Source organism: Sinohyriopsis cumingii, chromosome 11 (assembly GCF_028554795.1).
Source record: "Sinohyriopsis cumingii isolate HCF-2022 chromosome 11, ASM2855479v2, whole genome shotgun sequence".
NCBI lineage: Eukaryota > Metazoa > Mollusca > Bivalvia > Unionida > Unionidae > Sinohyriopsis > Sinohyriopsis cumingii.
In genome coordinates this window covers 85,942,064-85,961,807 of record NC_142971.1, presented here as the reverse complement: position 1 = coordinate 85,961,807, position 19,744 = coordinate 85,942,064, and the positions used below count along the sequence as shown (strand labels likewise).

At 34.7% G+C, this 19,744-nt stretch overlaps 1 protein-coding gene across 1 annotated transcript in view; it reads left to right on the top strand.

Moving 5' to 3' along the window:
- Window positions 1–19,744, top strand: part of LOC149788899 (plexin-A1-like) — a 336,630-nt gene that overhangs the window by 258,316 nt on the left and 58,570 nt on the right. Inside the window, exons 23-29 of the mRNA XM_089975025.1 lie at window positions 1,612–1,760; window positions 5,771–5,907; window positions 6,495–6,554; window positions 9,147–9,221; window positions 10,691–10,757; window positions 11,721–11,888; window positions 13,115–13,262. Coding sequence (XP_089831151.1) covers window positions 1,612–1,760; window positions 5,771–5,907; window positions 6,495–6,554; window positions 9,147–9,221; window positions 10,691–10,757; window positions 11,721–11,888; window positions 13,115–13,262 — 804 coding nt within the window. The remainder of the gene's footprint in view (window positions 1–1,611; window positions 1,761–5,770; window positions 5,908–6,494; window positions 6,555–9,146; window positions 9,222–10,690; window positions 10,758–11,720; window positions 11,889–13,114; window positions 13,263–19,744) is intronic.

Genomic DNA, 19,744 nt, shown 5'->3' with positions numbered 1-19,744 from the left:
ACAATCATGTGTTGCAATCCATGATGTGAAATCTTACATTTTCTTATGTGAAAAAATAAGGATATATTTTTCACATGTGAAAATGAATGAATAAAAAAATATGAAAATTATTTTGCCAAGAAGTTTCAATAACTCACATTTAAAGATATAATAACATGTTTTAATGATTTATTCTCAAAAGCTGCCTATTAGTTTTGACAAAATTTGACCAAAGCTTTCTTCTTTTATGAAAAAAAAAATTTCAATTGCTATCCAACATGGCTTTATGTACTTAAAATTGAAATCTCCATATAAGTGAATTCTCCAAAAATATGACAAAATTTGACACAGAGCATCTTGGCTTGAAGGCCTTTCAGTGTTAAATGTGTCTTAAGAGAACACGATGGTAATTTTTTCTTCTTCTCAAAACCAGTAAATGAAGTTTTAAATTTTCAGATTGGATGCATCCTTTTGAACCAGGTTTACTAGCTGCTCTTGTCTTTGCCTCATAGGCAAATATCAGTCAGGTGAGCAAACTCAAACTCACCTGGATCTCATGTTTTAGCTGCATGGTCTTAGATGGTGTATCAGTTAGTATGTATTTCATGGTTGCCTCAAACCATGACTTGCCAATAATGTAAATATATTTGCTCTAAAGGGCCTAATTGCTTAAATCCATGACCTTAAACACTACTGAAAATTAATTTTTTGTAAAAGCATAAAAGTAATACTTAGTAAAAATGAAATGAATAAGGCATTTAGACACTTGTCTTTCCAAAGGATTATCACTGATATTCACATCTAACAGTTCATTTCTGGATTGATACATTTACAATTAGCTCATTTGAACAGGTTGTATGGCCTAAGGTTTGTTGTGCTTTGTGCATTGCCCTTTGTCTATCATCTATCAAGTGTTGATTTTTACAGTTCAAAAGGCCTTACTTGTTAACAGATTGGAACGAAACCTGGTACTTAGGATTATTATGAAGCTGTTTGATGAGCTTAAGCATGAATGATACGTGTGTGTCCATTCTGTTGGCAAGTGTTATGAAGATTTCAGACAAATTAGTTCCACCACTGTATAATAATGCATAATTACATACGGAGTTATGCATAATGCATAATTAAATTATGATATATATTAGATGTATGCATGCGAGTGTTATGAAGATTTCAGACAAATTAGTTCCATCACTGTATAATAATGCATAATTAAATATGGAGTTATCCAGTACCCATTATATCACTACCTTTACAACCCCAACCCCCACCCCTAATAAACATTCATCTGCTTGGTCTGATTGTTTGGTATTACAGAATTATATAGTGTTGAGACAATGTGTGTAAAGACTTTGCATGGTGGCACATTGTGATAGGCATTCTGGGCTTATAGTATGAAAGGATTTGAACTTGAACCCGTTTGGTTGCAAATCTGGCATGCTGACCAATGAGCCACTGTAACTATTACACAGGATGAGTTTTGATCTCTGCAATCTGAAGGAACAAAAAGAATTTATATTCACTTACAGGTAATTTATTTTATTTCACATGGAGAGACAGCTAGAAGTACAATACTTAAGCCACATCACTTATAACATCATTTATATACTTGTACTATTTTGTATTATTCAGAGTTTGCAGATCTGCAGACCAGTATTAAGGAGGTGACCAGTTCTCTAGTAGAGAGGGGATTTCCATATCGTGACTACCAGTACTACAGCTTCAAAATGCTTTTCCCCACAGCAGACATGGAGACTCACACAGTTATGCGGGACCCTCAAGTATATATGTGTGTGTGTGTGTGTGTGTGTGTGCACGTTAATTTGTCTAAATGTATTAGTGTTACAGAAATACCATATGCCATACCTATTTGACATTAATGATATTTGGTTATTTGGTTGCACAATGCTTGAACTTCTGAGATTGCAAACATATATCTTATTCTTTTTCTTACATTTAACTTAATAGCTGTAAAATGCAGTTATTGTAAGTCCTAGTCTGATGAAACTAGAACAGGATGGCCAGTCTTTATATAAACTTAAATGCATTGACTATCAGTCAGTTTAAGCCCTCCTTTAATGGCATCATGCTTTCACCAAGCGTATGGATTACAAAATACACTGTTGATCCTGTACTGTACTGCTGTGCATTCTGTCAAGTGGATTATAGAATACACTGCCACTCTTATACACTACTGCTATGCATTTCATCATGTGGATAACAGAATACACTGACACTCCTATACTCAATATTTATGCATTCTGTCATGTGGATTACAGAATACAATGCCAAGCCTATACTCTCTTGCTATGGATACTGTCAAGTGGATTACAGCATACACTGACACTCCTATCCTCAATTGTTATGCATTCTGTAATGTGGATTACAGAATACACTGCCAAGCCTATATTCTCTTGCTATGGATACTGTCAAGTGGATTACAGCATACACTGACACTCCTATACTCAATTGTTATGCATTCTGTCATGTGGATTTCAGAATACACTGCCAAGCCTATACTCTCTTGCTATGGATACTGTCAAGTGGATTACAGAATACACTGATACTTCTATAATGGAGTGTCAGTATTTTTATAACAGTAATTGCTGTCGTGGCTTTGTTTTGAATATAAGTATTAATACAAAGAACAAAAGAGTACAAGAATGATTAATCAAAGCACCATTGGAGTTTTGTTAATTTGATGTTCACTAGTTATGACAACCAATCAAGTACGTTAAATCATGACTTATTAGACATTCAATTAATATAATCATATTGGATTTTGGAATAAAAATTAAGTCAGCAAGTTTCATTACAGTATTGTTTGACCAATTATCATGGCTTACATCTTATAAAACATTGGCTATATTGTTTTGCAAGTTACTGGGTTACTGGGCATGTAAGAAACACAAGTTCTGGTGTGTGTCAGAAAGACAAGTTACTGGGTGTGTCAGAAAGAAAAGTTAATGGGTATGTCAGAAACACAAGTTACTGGGTGTGTCAGAAAGAAAAGTTAATGGGTATGTCAGAAAGACAAGTTACTGGTTGTGTCAGAAAGACAAGTTACTGGGTGTGTCAGAAAGACAAGTTACTGGGTATGTCTGAAACACAAGCACAAGAACAAATTTGTCATTCCTAGTGCTGCAAATTTTCAGAAGACAGTTCCTTTTGACCATGTGGGATATCATGAACGTTTATTCTACTTTGAAGCAGAACTGCAGTAAAATATAGCATTGTTCTGCTGATATTTGATAGTGTCATACAATGGAGATAAAGATTTGACATTATTTCTGAATGCCTTTTCATTGTGAAGGAAAGTCTTCGTTTCATCAAGTCACTTCCTGGATGAGTTAATTCAGTAGAATGGAGCAGTGATTACTCAATAGTTGTACCACGAAGTTACAGCAGATATGTGATTCATTCAGATAATTTCCACTATTTTAGAGGATGACATCTTCAGAACTTGGAAAAACAGCCTGCAGTCACTGGAATAATGACTGATAAATCAACTGCTTTCAACTGATAGTGTAGGACTTTCCAGCATGCAGTAAAGTTGGAGACTTGTTATGGAAAACTCTGATGATTCTGCCTTTTTTACATTTTTAATTGAGGTCATGGAAGGGTACAGAAAGCAGCCAAAGCTGCCCTGCAGGCAGCCATTGCTGAGTAGAAGATTCCATCTGCCGACTCAAAATATTCCATAAAGCAGCATGTTTTTCATACTGGGCAGAATACATGGAATAAAAACTAAACAGACAAGCTTCAGAATATCCAACCCATCATTGGAAAATGGCATCCCTGATAGAACTAATTACAGCAGTGAGGTGGAATTGTGCTTATCTTACATGATACACATATACCTGACTCATGCAAAGCTCCTGAAAGGTTAACCTGAGCCACAGTGCCTACTCTGCCAATGTTATTTGTCAATGCAATCTGAAGGGTGACCCTCAGCCACAGTGCCTATTCTGGCAATGTTATTTGTCAATGCAATCTGAAGGGTGAACCTCGGCCACAGTGCCTACTCTGCCAGTGTTATCTGTCAATGCAATCTGAAGGGTGAACCTTGGCCACAGTACCTACTCTGCCAATGTTATCTGTCAATGCAATCTGAAGGGTGAACCTCAGCCACAGTGCCTACTCTGCCAATGTTATCTGTCAATGCAATCTGAAGGGTGAACCTTGGCCACAGTGCCTACTCTGCTAATGTTATCTGTCAATGCAATGCATTCTTTTCAGTCATGACCCTATATTTTAAAGATGTTATTTTTTCAATGTTGTCTTTTATTTTACTGTTGTAACCTCCAACATAGTTTGAACATATTTACCTTTGTACTAGTCTACATGTTTACATTGATTTCGAAGAGTGTATCTTCCTAAGTTATTTTTTCTTCAGTTCTTTCATTTTGCATTTATATAATTTCCTTCTGATAGGCAATATACAGTAAGTATTTGTCGAATGTACCATTAAACCCAAGACATACAATACGGATGCTACTGCTTTACAAACTTCTCATTTGCAACTACCAAGTAATAATAATGATAATAATAACAGTAATGAAATTATTTCAGAATTGCAATGTTTGGATTATCTCCAAAAGTACATTGTAAATAAATACGTAGATATAAAACCTATGTCCACCTGTTCACATGAAATATTCTTTAGTGGAATTAAAGTAGGAAAATTTGGAGGCTTTTTATTATAAACGTAGGTACTAGTCCTAGAAGAAGTTACTGAAGTGGTTAAGTTTTTTTTTTTACACACACACTACCTCTCTTTCTCTCTATTTATCTCTCTCTCCCATCAATGTAATATAAAATGCACTGAGGTATCAATTATTTTGCCTCATCTGACAAACCCAGATTGGATATTGTGTTCCTTTTCCTTTGTTTTTCAAGAAATTATTTATTTCTAGCTCCACTGTTCATGGAGCAGAAGTGTTCATTGCATCACCCATCCCTCCATTGTCACAAGTTTGTTATCGCTACTTCTCCTAAACTGTTTGGAGGCTTGCAACAAAACTTTGCACACTCATTCATCCTAGGTTGAGTTGGTCCGAAATTGTAATGGTGTGACTCACACATCCAATATGTCCACCAAGCACCATCTTGAAAATCATGTTATTGCTACTGAATGGATGTTTGTTTAAACATGGGGTTTTTTTTCACTGAAAAACTTTTTGTGATGTCTAGTTGGTCCTAAATGAAAATGGTGCTGGTCTTACATCAAATATGGCCAACAAGGCAGCTATCTTTTAAGTCTTGATAGCAAGACTTCTCCTGCAAAGAAAGACATATTGACATGGAGTTTTAACCAGAATACTTCTTATGATGGAGGTTGTGATGTGAACAGAATGTGTGGCTGGCCCTAAATGAAAATTGTCTTAGTCATATATATACCCAGTATATCTGTCTCGATGGCCATTTTCAAAATCCTTTTACTATTGCTCCTCCTGATTGAATGGTCATATTGACATGGGGTTCTTTATAAAAGGACTTTAAATGATCTTTGGTTGGTTCTAAATTAGAATGGTGTGTGTATAGTCAGTATGGTCACCAAAGTGGCCAGTTTGTTATCTCTCATTCTTATCATATGGTTTCAGCACTTGGCAGTTGAAATGTTGCAATTTCCTTGTGTTTGATTCCCTCAAAATTGTTTTCAACCAGTAGAAGATCTTTTCTTCAACAGACCCTTGTTTATAATTTATCACTGACAGTGATTCTTTGCTATTCTTAAAGTTAAAAATGATTCCAGATGCTTCCAGTAATAATAAATTGCTGAATATTTCAGGTTTCTGATGATACGAGGATTAGACTTAAAAAGGGAATGGATATGTTGGAAGATTTGTTATACAACAAATTCTTCCTCAAATCCCTAATTCAGACCATGGAGAGACAGCCACAGAAAAAGTTTTCTCAGAGGGAAAGGTAAAATGGCATTACATATAGTATCATTTAATTGTATTGGATTTATTGTTTATTTCATGATTAAATTTGTTTAACAAACTTCACCAGTGTGTGACACAGTATGCCTAACAAGAATATGATGTTACTAGGGATTACAAATTTTTTCAGTTTTTCAGCATGGGTTTTTCACCAATAGAATTCTTAAGATACATTGTTGGTCATAATTTAAAACTGCTGTTCCAATATGCTCACCATGGTGGCTGTCTTGAAAATATTGTTATTGCTGAAGAATATCTGATGGTTTCAACAATAAGCAGTTTAAATAAAGAAAGGTCTTACCTTGGTTTCCTGGAAATTTTATTTTTGACCAGTAGAGTATCAGTCCTTTCAAAGGACTCTTTTTCTTGCATTATGCTGTTATTACCAAAGAATATCCGATGGTTTAAAAAATAAGCAGTTTAAAAAGAGAAAGGTCTTATCTTGGACTCATGGAAATTTTATTTTTGACTAGTAGAGTATCAGTCCTTTCAAAGGACTCTTTGTCTTGCATTCTGTCAGGGTTGATAACAGTCAGGCATTTGACAGCTTGAATGTTTGTTTTATTTCAGGGCCAATTTCTCTTCAGTGCTGAGTGTTGCGCTTCTTGGGAAGATGGAATACTTTTATGAGTTTGTATTTAAGTACTTTATTGATTGCCTTTTTATATAACAAAGTCCATGTAAACCAGATCAAATTAGCAGTGTTATTTTGCCCAGTCCAGATTAATCCCTGTGTAACTAGCTCATGGTAGATAATGGGCAATAGTAAACAGTAGATTGAGTCCATCTTACTTGTCAATAGGGCAATAGTAAACAGTAAATTGAGTCCATCTTACATGTCAATAGGGAACATGTTGATTATAAAGAAACAGCATGCATTTCAGATAGCTACCCCCCCACCCATAGAGCTCAATAACCAGAACATAAGTGACATATTTTAATTATTATATTTACAGTAATTAATAAATTCTGATGCATTTGTTACTTGAGATAAAATAATATAATCTTCTATTCCTAAAGTTGGATTATACTGTCTTACAAAAATAAATTTGGATTAACACTGCAGATTTATCAAAGATGACCTATAGGAGATTCGTTTGTAGATTCTTGAAGTCATTTCATCATATGATATCCATTGAGATAGGTATTAAAATAAATATATACATGTTATTTTGATTGATCGATGTTCGATTAAAAATTATTTCGTTGCTTTTCATGATAGAAGATGCATTTATATAATGATTGACAGTAATTCACAAACCTTAGGATGTATACACAAACCTTAGGATGTGTACACAAACCTTAGCTTGTCTACACAAATATTAGGATATGTACACAAACCTTGTCATGTTTAATAATAATAATGAGGACTTTGTATAGCACCTAATCTTTAGAAGCTCTAAGCACTTTAAGATAAAAAACATATAATGATATGATTACAAACACAAACACCTTGAAATTGGAAAATATAGGAAAAACATGCTGAGAATATTTAAGGTAGGAAACATTATTAGGTCTTTAAGTTTATTCTTGCAGTCGAAATAAGTGAGTTTTGAGAGCACTCTTGAATGGGATCACTGTGTCTTTGTGTCTAAGTTCAGTGGGCAATTCATTCCACATTGCTGGGCCCTGGTATGCAAAAGAATGCTGTCCATATGACTTTGTTTTCATAGTGGGAATAATGAGTATACGATTGTCAGAAGAGGAGCGTAAGTATCTTGCTGGTGTGTACACATGGGTGAGGTCGGATAGGTATGTTGGACTAGAGTCCGTCAGTGAAACGTAGCACAGAGAACAAATTTTGTGTTTGATTCTGGATTGAATGGATAGCCAGTGTAGGGTACAGAGCAGCGGGGAGGTGTGCTCTGATCGTGGCACTCCAAGTATGATCCGAACACCTGTGTTTTGAACTTTTTGAAGTTTTATTTTTGGAGTAGATATTGAGATGAACCAGACAGAATTGAGTTACAATAGTCCAGTCTTGAAAGTACTAATGAACACCCAAGTATTTTAGTGGCATCAACTGAAAGATATTTGCAAATGGAGCTGATGCGTCTCAGCTCAAGATATGCAGCCTTGCACATGTTCATGACATGTTGGTGCAATGTGAGAGTACTGTCCTGAGTAACACCTAGATTTTGTACTGATTGTGTGAATTTAATGTTGGTGTTGCTGATATTTATTGTTTGAAGTAAAGGATGTGAATGAGAAAGTCTTTGTGTTGTAATCAGAATGGCCTCAGTTTTATCATCATTCATCTGCAGCTTGTTACATGTCATCCATGATTTCACATCAGAAATGCCCCTCTCTACACCTTTGATGGTAGCATCAACTTCAGTTGGGTGGCTAGATTTGTATATTTGGGTGTCATCAGCGTACAGTTGGTGAAACAATGGACGATGATGTATGACACTTGAGAGCGGCTGAGGTACACAAACATTAGGATATATACACAAACCTTAGCATATGTATACAAACATTAGGATGTGTACACAGACATTAGGATATATACACAAGCCTTATCATATGTACACAAACATTAGGATATATAGATATAACTTATGATGTATACACAAACCTTATGATATATACACAAACCTTAGCATATGTATACAAACATTAGGATGTGTACACAAACATTAGGATATGTACACAAACATTAGGATATATACACAAGCCTTATCATATGTACACAAACATTAGGATATGTAGACATAACTTATGATGTATACACAAACCTTAGGATATATACACAAGCCTTATCATATGTACACAAACATTAGGATATGTAGACATAACTTATGATGTATACACAAACCTTAGGATATATACACAGACCTTAGCATATGTACACAAAACTTAGCATGTGTACATAAACATTAAGATATATACACAAACCTTAGCATATGTATGCAAGCCTTAGCATATATATATATATATATATATATATATATAAAATCCCTAGGATGTGTACACAAACCTTAGGATATATAAACATGCCTTAGCATAGGTATGCAAACCTTAGAATGTGTACACAAACATTAAGATAATGTACATAAGCCTTAACATATGTACACTGATTTTTCTGATAGCTTTGGTATGAAGTTTTGACTTGATTACATCATAAAACCGTTTGTTAGATAGTGTGAGAAAATGTTAACTGTAATTGATTTCCATTTCTAGAGTATCACACCTCCTGAAAAATGTTTTCTTAATTTGCAGAATTCTTGAAATTTTACTACCAGACTTAGTGCAAGAGTCCATTAACAAGAAATCCCACAAGGCACTTTTTAGAAGGTTAGTATTTATAAAGCTATTATTCAGATTTCCGTATTCATGATCCTTCCTTCTCTCCATGAAGTAAAAGCTTTAAAAATGCATGCGACTTTTATTGATACTCACGTTGTTTTCTTCTAAAAATAACAAGAAATTCACTGGAGTTTTTCTGCTCCTGTTTTCCTATTTAATTGCAAAGCCATTTTCTCCCATTACATTTTGATGATTATTCAGTAATCATGCTGTGTTCAACTTATATTTGTTTATTCTGTGATTACACTCTGTTTGACCTTTTATATTTCACACTCTGTTTGAATTTTTATATTTTACACTGTCTTTTTTTATTTTTTAAACTGTTAGACATTTTATATTTGTTTATTTAGTGATTACACTTTGCTTGACTTTTTATGTTAATTTTTGTTAATTTGTGTCAGATAGTTTTGCTCAGTTATCCTTTTGCATATCTGAACTTTCAAGTCAGTTGTGGTGTGTGAATGGAAGAGCTTTCATTCATCATTAGGAAAAAATTAGTTTTTTGATGTGTGAATGGTGTGTGAATGGAAGTGGTTTCATCCATCATCAAGGGAGAAGTAGTTTTGTTATGAGTGAATAAAAGAGCTTTCATTTATCATCAAATTGAAGCAGTTGTTTGGTTTCATTTCTCATCAATAGATAAACAGATTTGTGGTGTGTGAATGGAAGAACTTTCATTTATCATCAAGACAAAATTAGTTTTGTTATGTGTGAATGTACGAGTTTTCATTTCTCATCAAGACAGAAAAAGTTTTGTGGTGTATGAATGGAAGAGCTTTCATTTAACATCAAGAGAGAAGCAATTTTCTGATGTGTGAATGGAAGAGCTTTCATTCATCATTAGGACAGAAGCAGCTTTGTGGAACCAAATTGAGCATGGGTTTTATTGAATTGAATTAGAAACAATTCTGTTACTTTTCTGTGATGATGTTCCAGCTGAGGCCTTGGACATTTTAGTGGCATGTGGCTTTATTTAAAACTTTGCATTTCAGGAATTGTTGATCTTTTTTCTCTCATTATCTTTGTTATGTATAACTTTTTTGGGGATACTTAAACTTATTCAGCAACCTTATGTCTAGTATTTTGCAGATGTGCCATTGAATTTTTTGCATGCATAGATTCATGCTTTTTTCTTTTACCATCTCTGTGAGGCTATTTGGATTATGGCACTATGGGGCCGGCAAAACAAACTATTCTGTGGAACTCCTGTGTTTGCTAATTGAGTTACCTTCTTTCAGTTATTAATATAATTATTATTATAATTATTATTATAATTATAATTATTATTATTATTATTATTATTATTATCATCATTGTTGTTGTTATAGGGTGTTATTGTTATTATTAGTAGTTTTAGCATTATCCTTATTATTTTTTATGGCTCAAATGATGTTTGATTTTAAACAACCTTTTTTGAGACACTTGATTGCACTATAGTTTTGCATATATCCTTTCAGATGTGAAAGTGTAACAGAAAAGCTACTGATGAATCTGTTTTCGTTAAGCCTGTACCCATATCTCAAGGTTAGATGTCATATGTCTCTTTGAACCTGTATTTTTATCAGATAATACTCTTATATTCACTTACGAGTTAGTGATTTGATTTAGTTTTAGAAGAAAAAAAAATAATTCTAATTTTTTTCCAACAGATTTAATATTAAAAAACTGAGGAAACTTATTTTTGGTCTAGTTTTAAATGGATTAGATTTTTACCAGATTACAAAGCAATTCTGTGTTGTTGATAGATGATGTCTTCATACATGCATCCATTGGTGTGAACACACTGGGTAGGTTTGCATTTAGGTAATTTTCCAGGCATAATTACTTATAAATGCCATATAACTTTTTATGTACTTGCATCATGATGAGTACTAAAGCTATTAACAAAAATTAGGTTGCTGCAACATATATTGCATGTTTCACTAACAATAGTGAAATATGCCCAACTGTGATATAGTGTGCAGTATCAAAATTTGCTAACAATGGTGTTTTGAAATGGAAATGGAGATAAAAAACTAAGTTTTACAGTGTTTTCTTTCAGCCTAATTTGTTATACACATTGGTTGATTTTTAATGGGGTGTATATTAGTATCACATTATATCTGTAGTCACATTATAATGAGGCATATTATAGTTGGGGACAGTGGTACTGTGCACATAATGAGAATTTTATAAAACTTATCTGCATAAATCTTGGAAATCTCTAAATTTTTAATTCATTATCTTCATTGAAAAGCTTTGACTGAGCCTCTCATACCTTTGCAACTTTAAACATTTTTTCATGTGTTAAACATGTTTCCATGTGTTAAATATGTTTCCATGTGTTAAATATTTTTCCATGTGTTAAATATATTTCCATGTGTTAAATATTCTTCCATGTTTTTCCATGTGTTAAATATTTTTTTATGTGTTAAATATAAATAAAGGGCATATTAGTTATGATTGTTATATTCTAAGCTATTTCATTGCATTGCTTCACATCTACAGAAACATGGCTCCTCGTTGTACATGATGTTGAAGGCTATCCAGATTCGGATGGAGAAGGGACCTATTGACCAGCTCACAGGCCATGCCAAATACACCCTGTCAGAGAATCAGCTTCTAAAGAAACAGTCAGCAACTGGAAGTGAACTTGTTTTAGAGTCCAATCCACTGGTCAGTTTAGAAAATGTTAACTCACTTTTGCAACATAAAATGAGATGTATGTTTGAGTTTGCGGGTCCTTAAGGCCAAGTTAGTTGCCATGCTATGGTCATTTGTCTAGCCAGGTCTTGAGGCCAAGTGTGTTGTCATGGTATGGTCATTTTTTGCCAGGCTTAAGGTCAGGTGTGTTATTATGGTATGGTCATTTGTCTGGCTAGGCCTTAAGGCCAAGTGAGTTGTTATGGTATAGTCTTTTGTCTGGCCATGCCTTAAGGTCAAGTCTGTTGTTATGGTATAGTCATTTGTCTGGCCAGGCCTTAAGGCCAAGTCTGTTGTTACGGTAGTCATTTGTCTGGCCAGGCTTAAGGCCAAGTCTGTTGTTATGCTATGGTCATTTGTCTGACCAGGTCTTAAAAAAGCATCCTGGCATGAAGGATTTCATATTTAGTCTAATTATGCCGATCCACCATAAATTTGGTTGCCAATAATGAAAACAGACAAACCTTTAGATGACTCCCAAAACCACTCAACTGGAATTATAGGTTACTGCAATTGTATGGGAAATTATGAACGACTTTTTTGGATGGAACACTGCACAACCTTGGGACCTTTCACAGAAAGACTTTGTATGATATCTATCTCATCCTCAATGAAAATGGTGCCAGTCTTTTGTTGAATCATAGTATTATAATTCAGTAATTCCAAGTTAATACACAGTATTATAATCCAATAATTCCAAGTTAATACATAGTATTATAATCCAATAATTCCAAGTTAATACAGAGTATTATAATCCAATAATTCCAAGTTAATACATAGTATTATAATCCAATAATTCCAAGTTAATACATAGTATTATAATCCAATAATTCCTAGTTAATACATAGTATTATAATCCAATAATTCCTAGTTAATATCTCTCCTCAAGAATGTTATCCATAAGCACTTTGCATTTCCAGTGAATAAAAATAAATAAATTACAGCCCAAATTAAACACTGAACACAACAAATAATTCTGCCTCAAGATCTTACAGCATAAATAAATAATTTTCCAAGTAAACAAGATTATAGAGTCCTATACGTTTAACATAAAAGTTCCTATTTTATATGATTCACAGAGCAGATGATGCTCTTTCTGATTATCTTTTATCTGTGTGGCATAATATGTTTATTCTCATGCCATTTTATGAATTTCTCAGCTAGTTGTAATTTTACCTGACTTCTCTGTATTATTTCAGAAATTAAGTGTAAGTGTGCTGGATCAGTATTATGAATGCACCGTACTGGATTGTGACACAATAACACAGGTGAAGGATAAATGCCTGGCCCAGATCTACATCAATTTCCCTGCATCCAACAGAGGAACAGCAGATGATGTTGTCCTTGGTAAGAATCTCTGATTTCCCTCCAAAATACATAGATGATGTTGTCCTTGGTAAGAATCTCTGATTTCTATCCATAATATGCAGATGATGTTGTCTTTGGTAAGAATCTCTGATTTCCCTCCATAATATGTAGTTGATGTTGTCCTTGGTAAGAATCTCTGATTTCCCTCCATAATACATAGATGATGTTGTCCTTGGTAAGAATCTCTGATTTCCCTCCATAATACATAGATGATGTTGTCCTTGATAAGAATCTCTGATTTCCTCCATAATATGTAGATGATGTTGTCGTTGGTAAGAATCTCTGATTTCCTTCCATAATATGTAGAGGCATTACTTACATTTTGTTTTACATTGGGCGGTTCTGAAGGTCAAGAGTCCATTTTGATTTACATGTTCTGCTTTTCAAAACAAAAGGATGATTAAGGATGTGACCCACATGTCAAGTCACATATTGATTAATTACACCAATATTTAGAAAAATGTTGTAACATTTATAAAATTTTTATGTCTGCATTGTTGTAGATATATTGTGATTTGTCATGTGCATCCATCCATGTATATGTATATGCATCTGTCTATCCATCAGTAGCTCAGTTCACCTTTAACTCATATACACTGGCTGAGTGAAAATGATCATATTTGTGCTGAAACTCATCTACACTGGTTGATTGAGAATGATCATACCCATACTTGAACTCATCTGCATCATATGACCAAGTTTATGTCAGCATGGTGATCAGCAAAGGTGTCATCTGTACAGTTTGCATAATCTCCCAGTCTATGTCAGTATGATGATCAGCAAAGGTGTCATCTGTTCAGTTTGCATCATTTCCCAGTCTATGTCAGTATGGTGATCAGCAAAGGAGCCATCCATACAGTTTGCATCATTTCCCAGTCTACGTCAGTGTGGTGATCAGCAAAGGTGTCATCTGTACAGTTTGCATCATTTCCCAGTCTATGTCAGTATGGTGATCAGCAAAGGAGCCATCCATACAGTTTGCATCATATGACCCAGCCTATGTCAGTATGATGATCAGCAAAGGTGTTATCTGTACAGTTTGCATCATTTCCCAGTCTTTGTCGGTATGGTGATCAGCAAAGGTGCCATCTGTACAGTTTGCATCATATGACCCAGCCTATGTCAGTATGGTGATCAGCAAACATGTCATTTGTACAGTTTGCATCATTTCTCAGTCTATGTCTGTATGGTGATCAGCAAAGGTGTCATCTGTACAGTTTGCATATGCCCCAGCCTATGTCAGTATGGTGACAGCAAATGTGTCATCTGTACATTTTGCATCACATGTCCCAGCCTATGTCAGCATGGTGATCAGCAAAGGTGTCATCTGTACAGTTTGCATCATTTCCCAGTCTATGTCAGTATGGTGATCAGCAAAGGAGCCATCATTAATTACATACATAATAACCTCCTAGACACTGATGGGGGGTGAGACTTGAATAAAGGGTTCAGTGCATGTGACCCCCCCCCCACAAAAAAACAGTTGTACAGTTGATTATAAATTCTCTACTCATATGAGCCTATGGAAAATGACTGAAAGTTCAGTTCTAAAAAAAACAAAATAAGATGTTTTCTTTGAAGCATTTAATACCATTGCAAACAAAAATTAGTTGGTACACTGAGAATTCTCAAATATCATGATCACAAATTAGTTGTTACAGTGAGCATTGTCAAATATCATGATCACAAATTAGCTGGTACACTGAGTATTGTTAAATATCATCATCACAAACATATATACACATATGTGCCCACACTCACTTAATCATAACCACACATATATTAAATACATATTTCAGCAATTTTTTACATTTAAAATCCATTAGGCAGTGGTATACAGTCTTAATCAGATGCAGTATTTGCCACTGTTCATAGATCATTTGGGGGATGGGGGTGAATATAATGCAGTTATAATTTATATTCAGTATTGCACTCATCTGAGACTAGATGGTATTGTTGTTCAAGCTTATATAACGATATTTTTGAATTTTTCTCTGCATAGAAAATGATCTTTGCATTAGCCATGCTGTGAAGGAATGTCATACATACAGGTCTGAACAATTATTTGAAAATGCAAATCGCAGATTTCACTCTGTAAAACAATTGCAGAAATGTACTTCAACTCTTATGACATGGTTTGTCAATTATTTTTTAAATACATTAGCTTCTTAGAGGATTGAGCTCTGCTTTCATGCATTGTCCCAATTCTGGATGATGTTGCTGTGTCAACTGAGTCAAAGATGCCTGTACACTCTAGAATGACTCCTGTCAGTATGGTGTTTGTAGCATGTGCAAAGAATAAAATGCCCCATCCTACTGCTGAGCTTCACAAATTCAAACTCCACAATTCTTGAATTCTTAAATTTTTGCTGGGATTTTCCTGCTTTGCAGATGGCTTATCCTTCCCTGAATTAAAGCTGCATTTTGACATTTTGCCTTCTAAAATGTATCAAAACAAGAAGAAAAATAGTTATGCAAACTAACTTTAGTTAAATGACAAAACACAAACAAAATCGCACATCACAAAAGGGAAAATGAATTCAGCTGACACCATGACACCCATTAGTCTGGTACATGCCATGATGTAACTGTCAAATACCCAATGATATCATTGACCAATGAAATAGTTTGTTTCAGTATTGTTAGCAAATGTTGCTTAGCAATAGTGGCATGGTATCTGAATATGACTTAAGCAAATCCTGTATCTTTTAGTACCCAGGTATCAAATCACTGAATAAGGATTTTACATAAAAATGTATAATAATGTTATTTACTATAATGGCAGACACATAATGTACCATTCATGGTGCCATTGTTAAAACTATCATATTTTCTTTTTCTCCATTTTTTAAAAACCCTTTCTGAAAACTGTTAATTTTATATATGAAATCACAAAACTTAGTGTGTGGATGCATTTTGGTGAGTACTACACCTTTATCAGAAAAATATATCACAGTGTTCCAGATTTCATGCTTCATTGACTTTGGTTGAGTTTAAGTTTTAAGTTTATTTCTCAAGCTCTGGTCATTATAGAATTATCAAAAAAACTGATAAAACTAAAACTTAGTGAGGGGATGTCATGTTTCTTGATGATAAATGTACACCATCACAAAATATGACATGCCGGCTTCGGGATGTATCCTAATGAGTAAATATACACCATCATAAAAGATGTCCTACAGGCTTGGGGATGTATATTAATGAGTAAATACACACCATCACATAAGATGACCTACAGGCTTGGTAGATGTATCTTAATGAGTAAATATACACCATCAGAAACAATGACCTACAGGCTTGGGGATGTATCTAAATGAGTAAATATACACCATCACAAACAATGACCTACAGACTTGGGGATGTATCTTAATGAGTAAATATACACCATCACAAATGATGACCTACAGACTTAGGGATGTATCTTAATGAGTAAATATACACCATCACAAACGATGACCTACAGACTTGGGGATGTATCTTAATGAGTAAATATACACCATCACAAACGATGATGTACAGACTTTGGGACGTATCTTAATGAATAAATATACACCATCACAAACAATGACCTACATGTTTGGAGATGTATCTAAATGAGTAAATATACACCATCACAAACAATGATCTTCAGACTTGGGTATGTATCTTAATGAGTAAATATACACCATCACAAACGATGACCTACAGGCTTGGGGATGTATCTTAGTGAGTAAATATACACCATCACAAATGATGACCTGCAGGCTATGGGATGTATCTTAATGAGAAAATATACACCATTGCAAAATATGACCTACAGGCTATGGGATGTATCTTAATGAGTAAATATACACCATAACAAAATATGACCAACAGGCTGTGGGATGTATCTTAATGAGTAAATATACACCATCACAAACGATCACCTACAGACTTAGGGATGTATCTTAATGAGTAATATGCACCATCACAAAAGATGACATGCAAGCTTAGGGATATATCTCAATGAGTAAATAAACACCATCACAATTGATGACCTACAGGCTTGGGGATGTATCTTGATGAGTAAATATACATCATCACAAAATATGACCTGCAGGCTTTGGGATGTATCTTAATGAGTAAATCTACACCATCACAAACGATGACCTGCAGGCTTTTGATGTATCTTACTGAGTAAATATACACCATCACAAATGATGACCTGCAGGCTTGGGGATGTATCTTAATGAGTAAATATACACCATCACAAAAGATGACCTGCAGGCTTGGGGATGTATCTTAATGAGCAAATCTACACCATCACAAATGATGACCTGCAGGCTTTCGGATGTATCTTACTGAGTAAATATACACCATCACAAACAATGACCTGCAGGCTTTGGGATGTATCTTATTGAGTAAATATACACCATCACAAAAGATGACCTGCAGGCTTGGGGATGTATCTTTATGAGTAAATATACACCATCACAAACAATGACCTACAGGCATGGGGATGTATCTTAACGAGTAAATATTCACCATCACAAACCATGACCTACAGACTTAGGGATGCATCTTAATGAGTAAATATACACCATCACAAAAGACGACTTGCAGGCTTGCGATGTACCTTAATGAGTAAATATACGCCATCACAAAATATGAACTGCAGGCTTGGGGATTTATCTTAATGAGTAAATATACACCATCACCAAAGATGATTTACGGGCTTGGTAGATATATCTTAATGAGTAAATATACACCATCACAAACAATGACTGACAGGCTTAGGGATGTATATTAATTAGCAAATATACACCATCACAAAAGATGACCTACTGGCGTGGTAGATGTATCTTAATGAGTAAATTATACACCATCACAAACAATGACCTACAGGCTTAGGGATGTATTTTAATGAGTAAATATACACCATCACAAAAGATGACCTGCAGGCTTGGAGATGTATCTTAATGAGTAAATATACTTCATCACAAAGTATGACCTGCAGGCTTTGGGATGTATCTTAATGTGTAAATATACAACTTCACAAATGATGACCTGCAGGCTTGGGGATGTATCTTAATGAGTAAATATACACCATCACAAAAGATGACCTGCAGGCTTGGAGATGTATCTTAATGAGTAAATATACTCCATCACAAACAATAACCTACAGGCTTGGGGATGTATCGTAATGAGTAAATATACACCATCACAAACAATGACCAACAAACTTAGGCATGTATCTTAAAGAGTAAATATACACCATCACAAAAGCCATCCTGCAGGCTTGGGGATGTATCATAATGAGTTAATATACACCATCACAAAATATGACCTGCAGGCTTTGGGATGTATCTTAATGAGTAAGTATGCACCATCACAAACGCTGACCTTCAGGCTTGGGGATGTATCTTGATGAGTAAATATACACCATCACAAAATATGACCTGCAGGCTCGGGATGTATCTTAATGAGTAAATATACACCATCACAAAAAATGACCTACGGGCTTGGTAGATGTATCTTAATGAGTAAATATAAACCATCACAAACAATGAGTGACAGGCTTAGTGATGTATCTTAACGAGGAAATATACACCATCACAAAAGATGACCTACAGGCGTGGTAGATGTATCTTAATGAGTAAATATACACCATCACAAACAATGACCTACAGGCTTTGGGATGTATCTTAATGAGTAAACATACACCACCACAAAAGATGACCTGCAGGCTTGGGGATGTATCTTAATGATTAAATATACACCATCACAAAGTATGACCTGCAGGCTTTGGGATGTATGTTAATGAGTAAATATACACCATCACAAATGATGACCTGCAGGCTTTGGGATGTATCTTATTGAGTAAATATACGCCATCACAAATGATGACCTACAGGCTTGGGGATGTATCTAAATGAGTAAATATACACCATCACAAACAATGACCTACAGACTTGGGGATGTATCTTAATGGGTAAATATACACCATCACAAACGATGACCTACAGGCTTGGGAATGTATCTTAATGAGTAAATATACACCATCACAAACAATGATCTACAGACTTAGGGATGTGTCTTAATGAGTAAATATACACCATCACAAATGATGACCTGCAGGCTTGGGGATCTATCTTGATGAGTTAATATACGCCGTCACAAAATATGACCTGCAGGCTTGGGGATGTATCTTAATGAGTAAATATACAACATCACAAACAATGACTGACAGGCTTAGGTACGTATCTTAATGAGCAAATATACACCATCACAAAAGATGACCTGCAGGCTTGGGGATGTATCTTAATAAGTAAATATACACCATCACAAAGTATGACCTGCAGGTTTTCGGATGCATCTTAATGAGTAAATATACACCATCACAAATGATGACCTGCAGGCTTGGGGATGTATCTTAATGAGTAAATATACACCATCACAAAAGATGACCTCCAGGCATGGGGATGTATCTTAATGAGTAAATA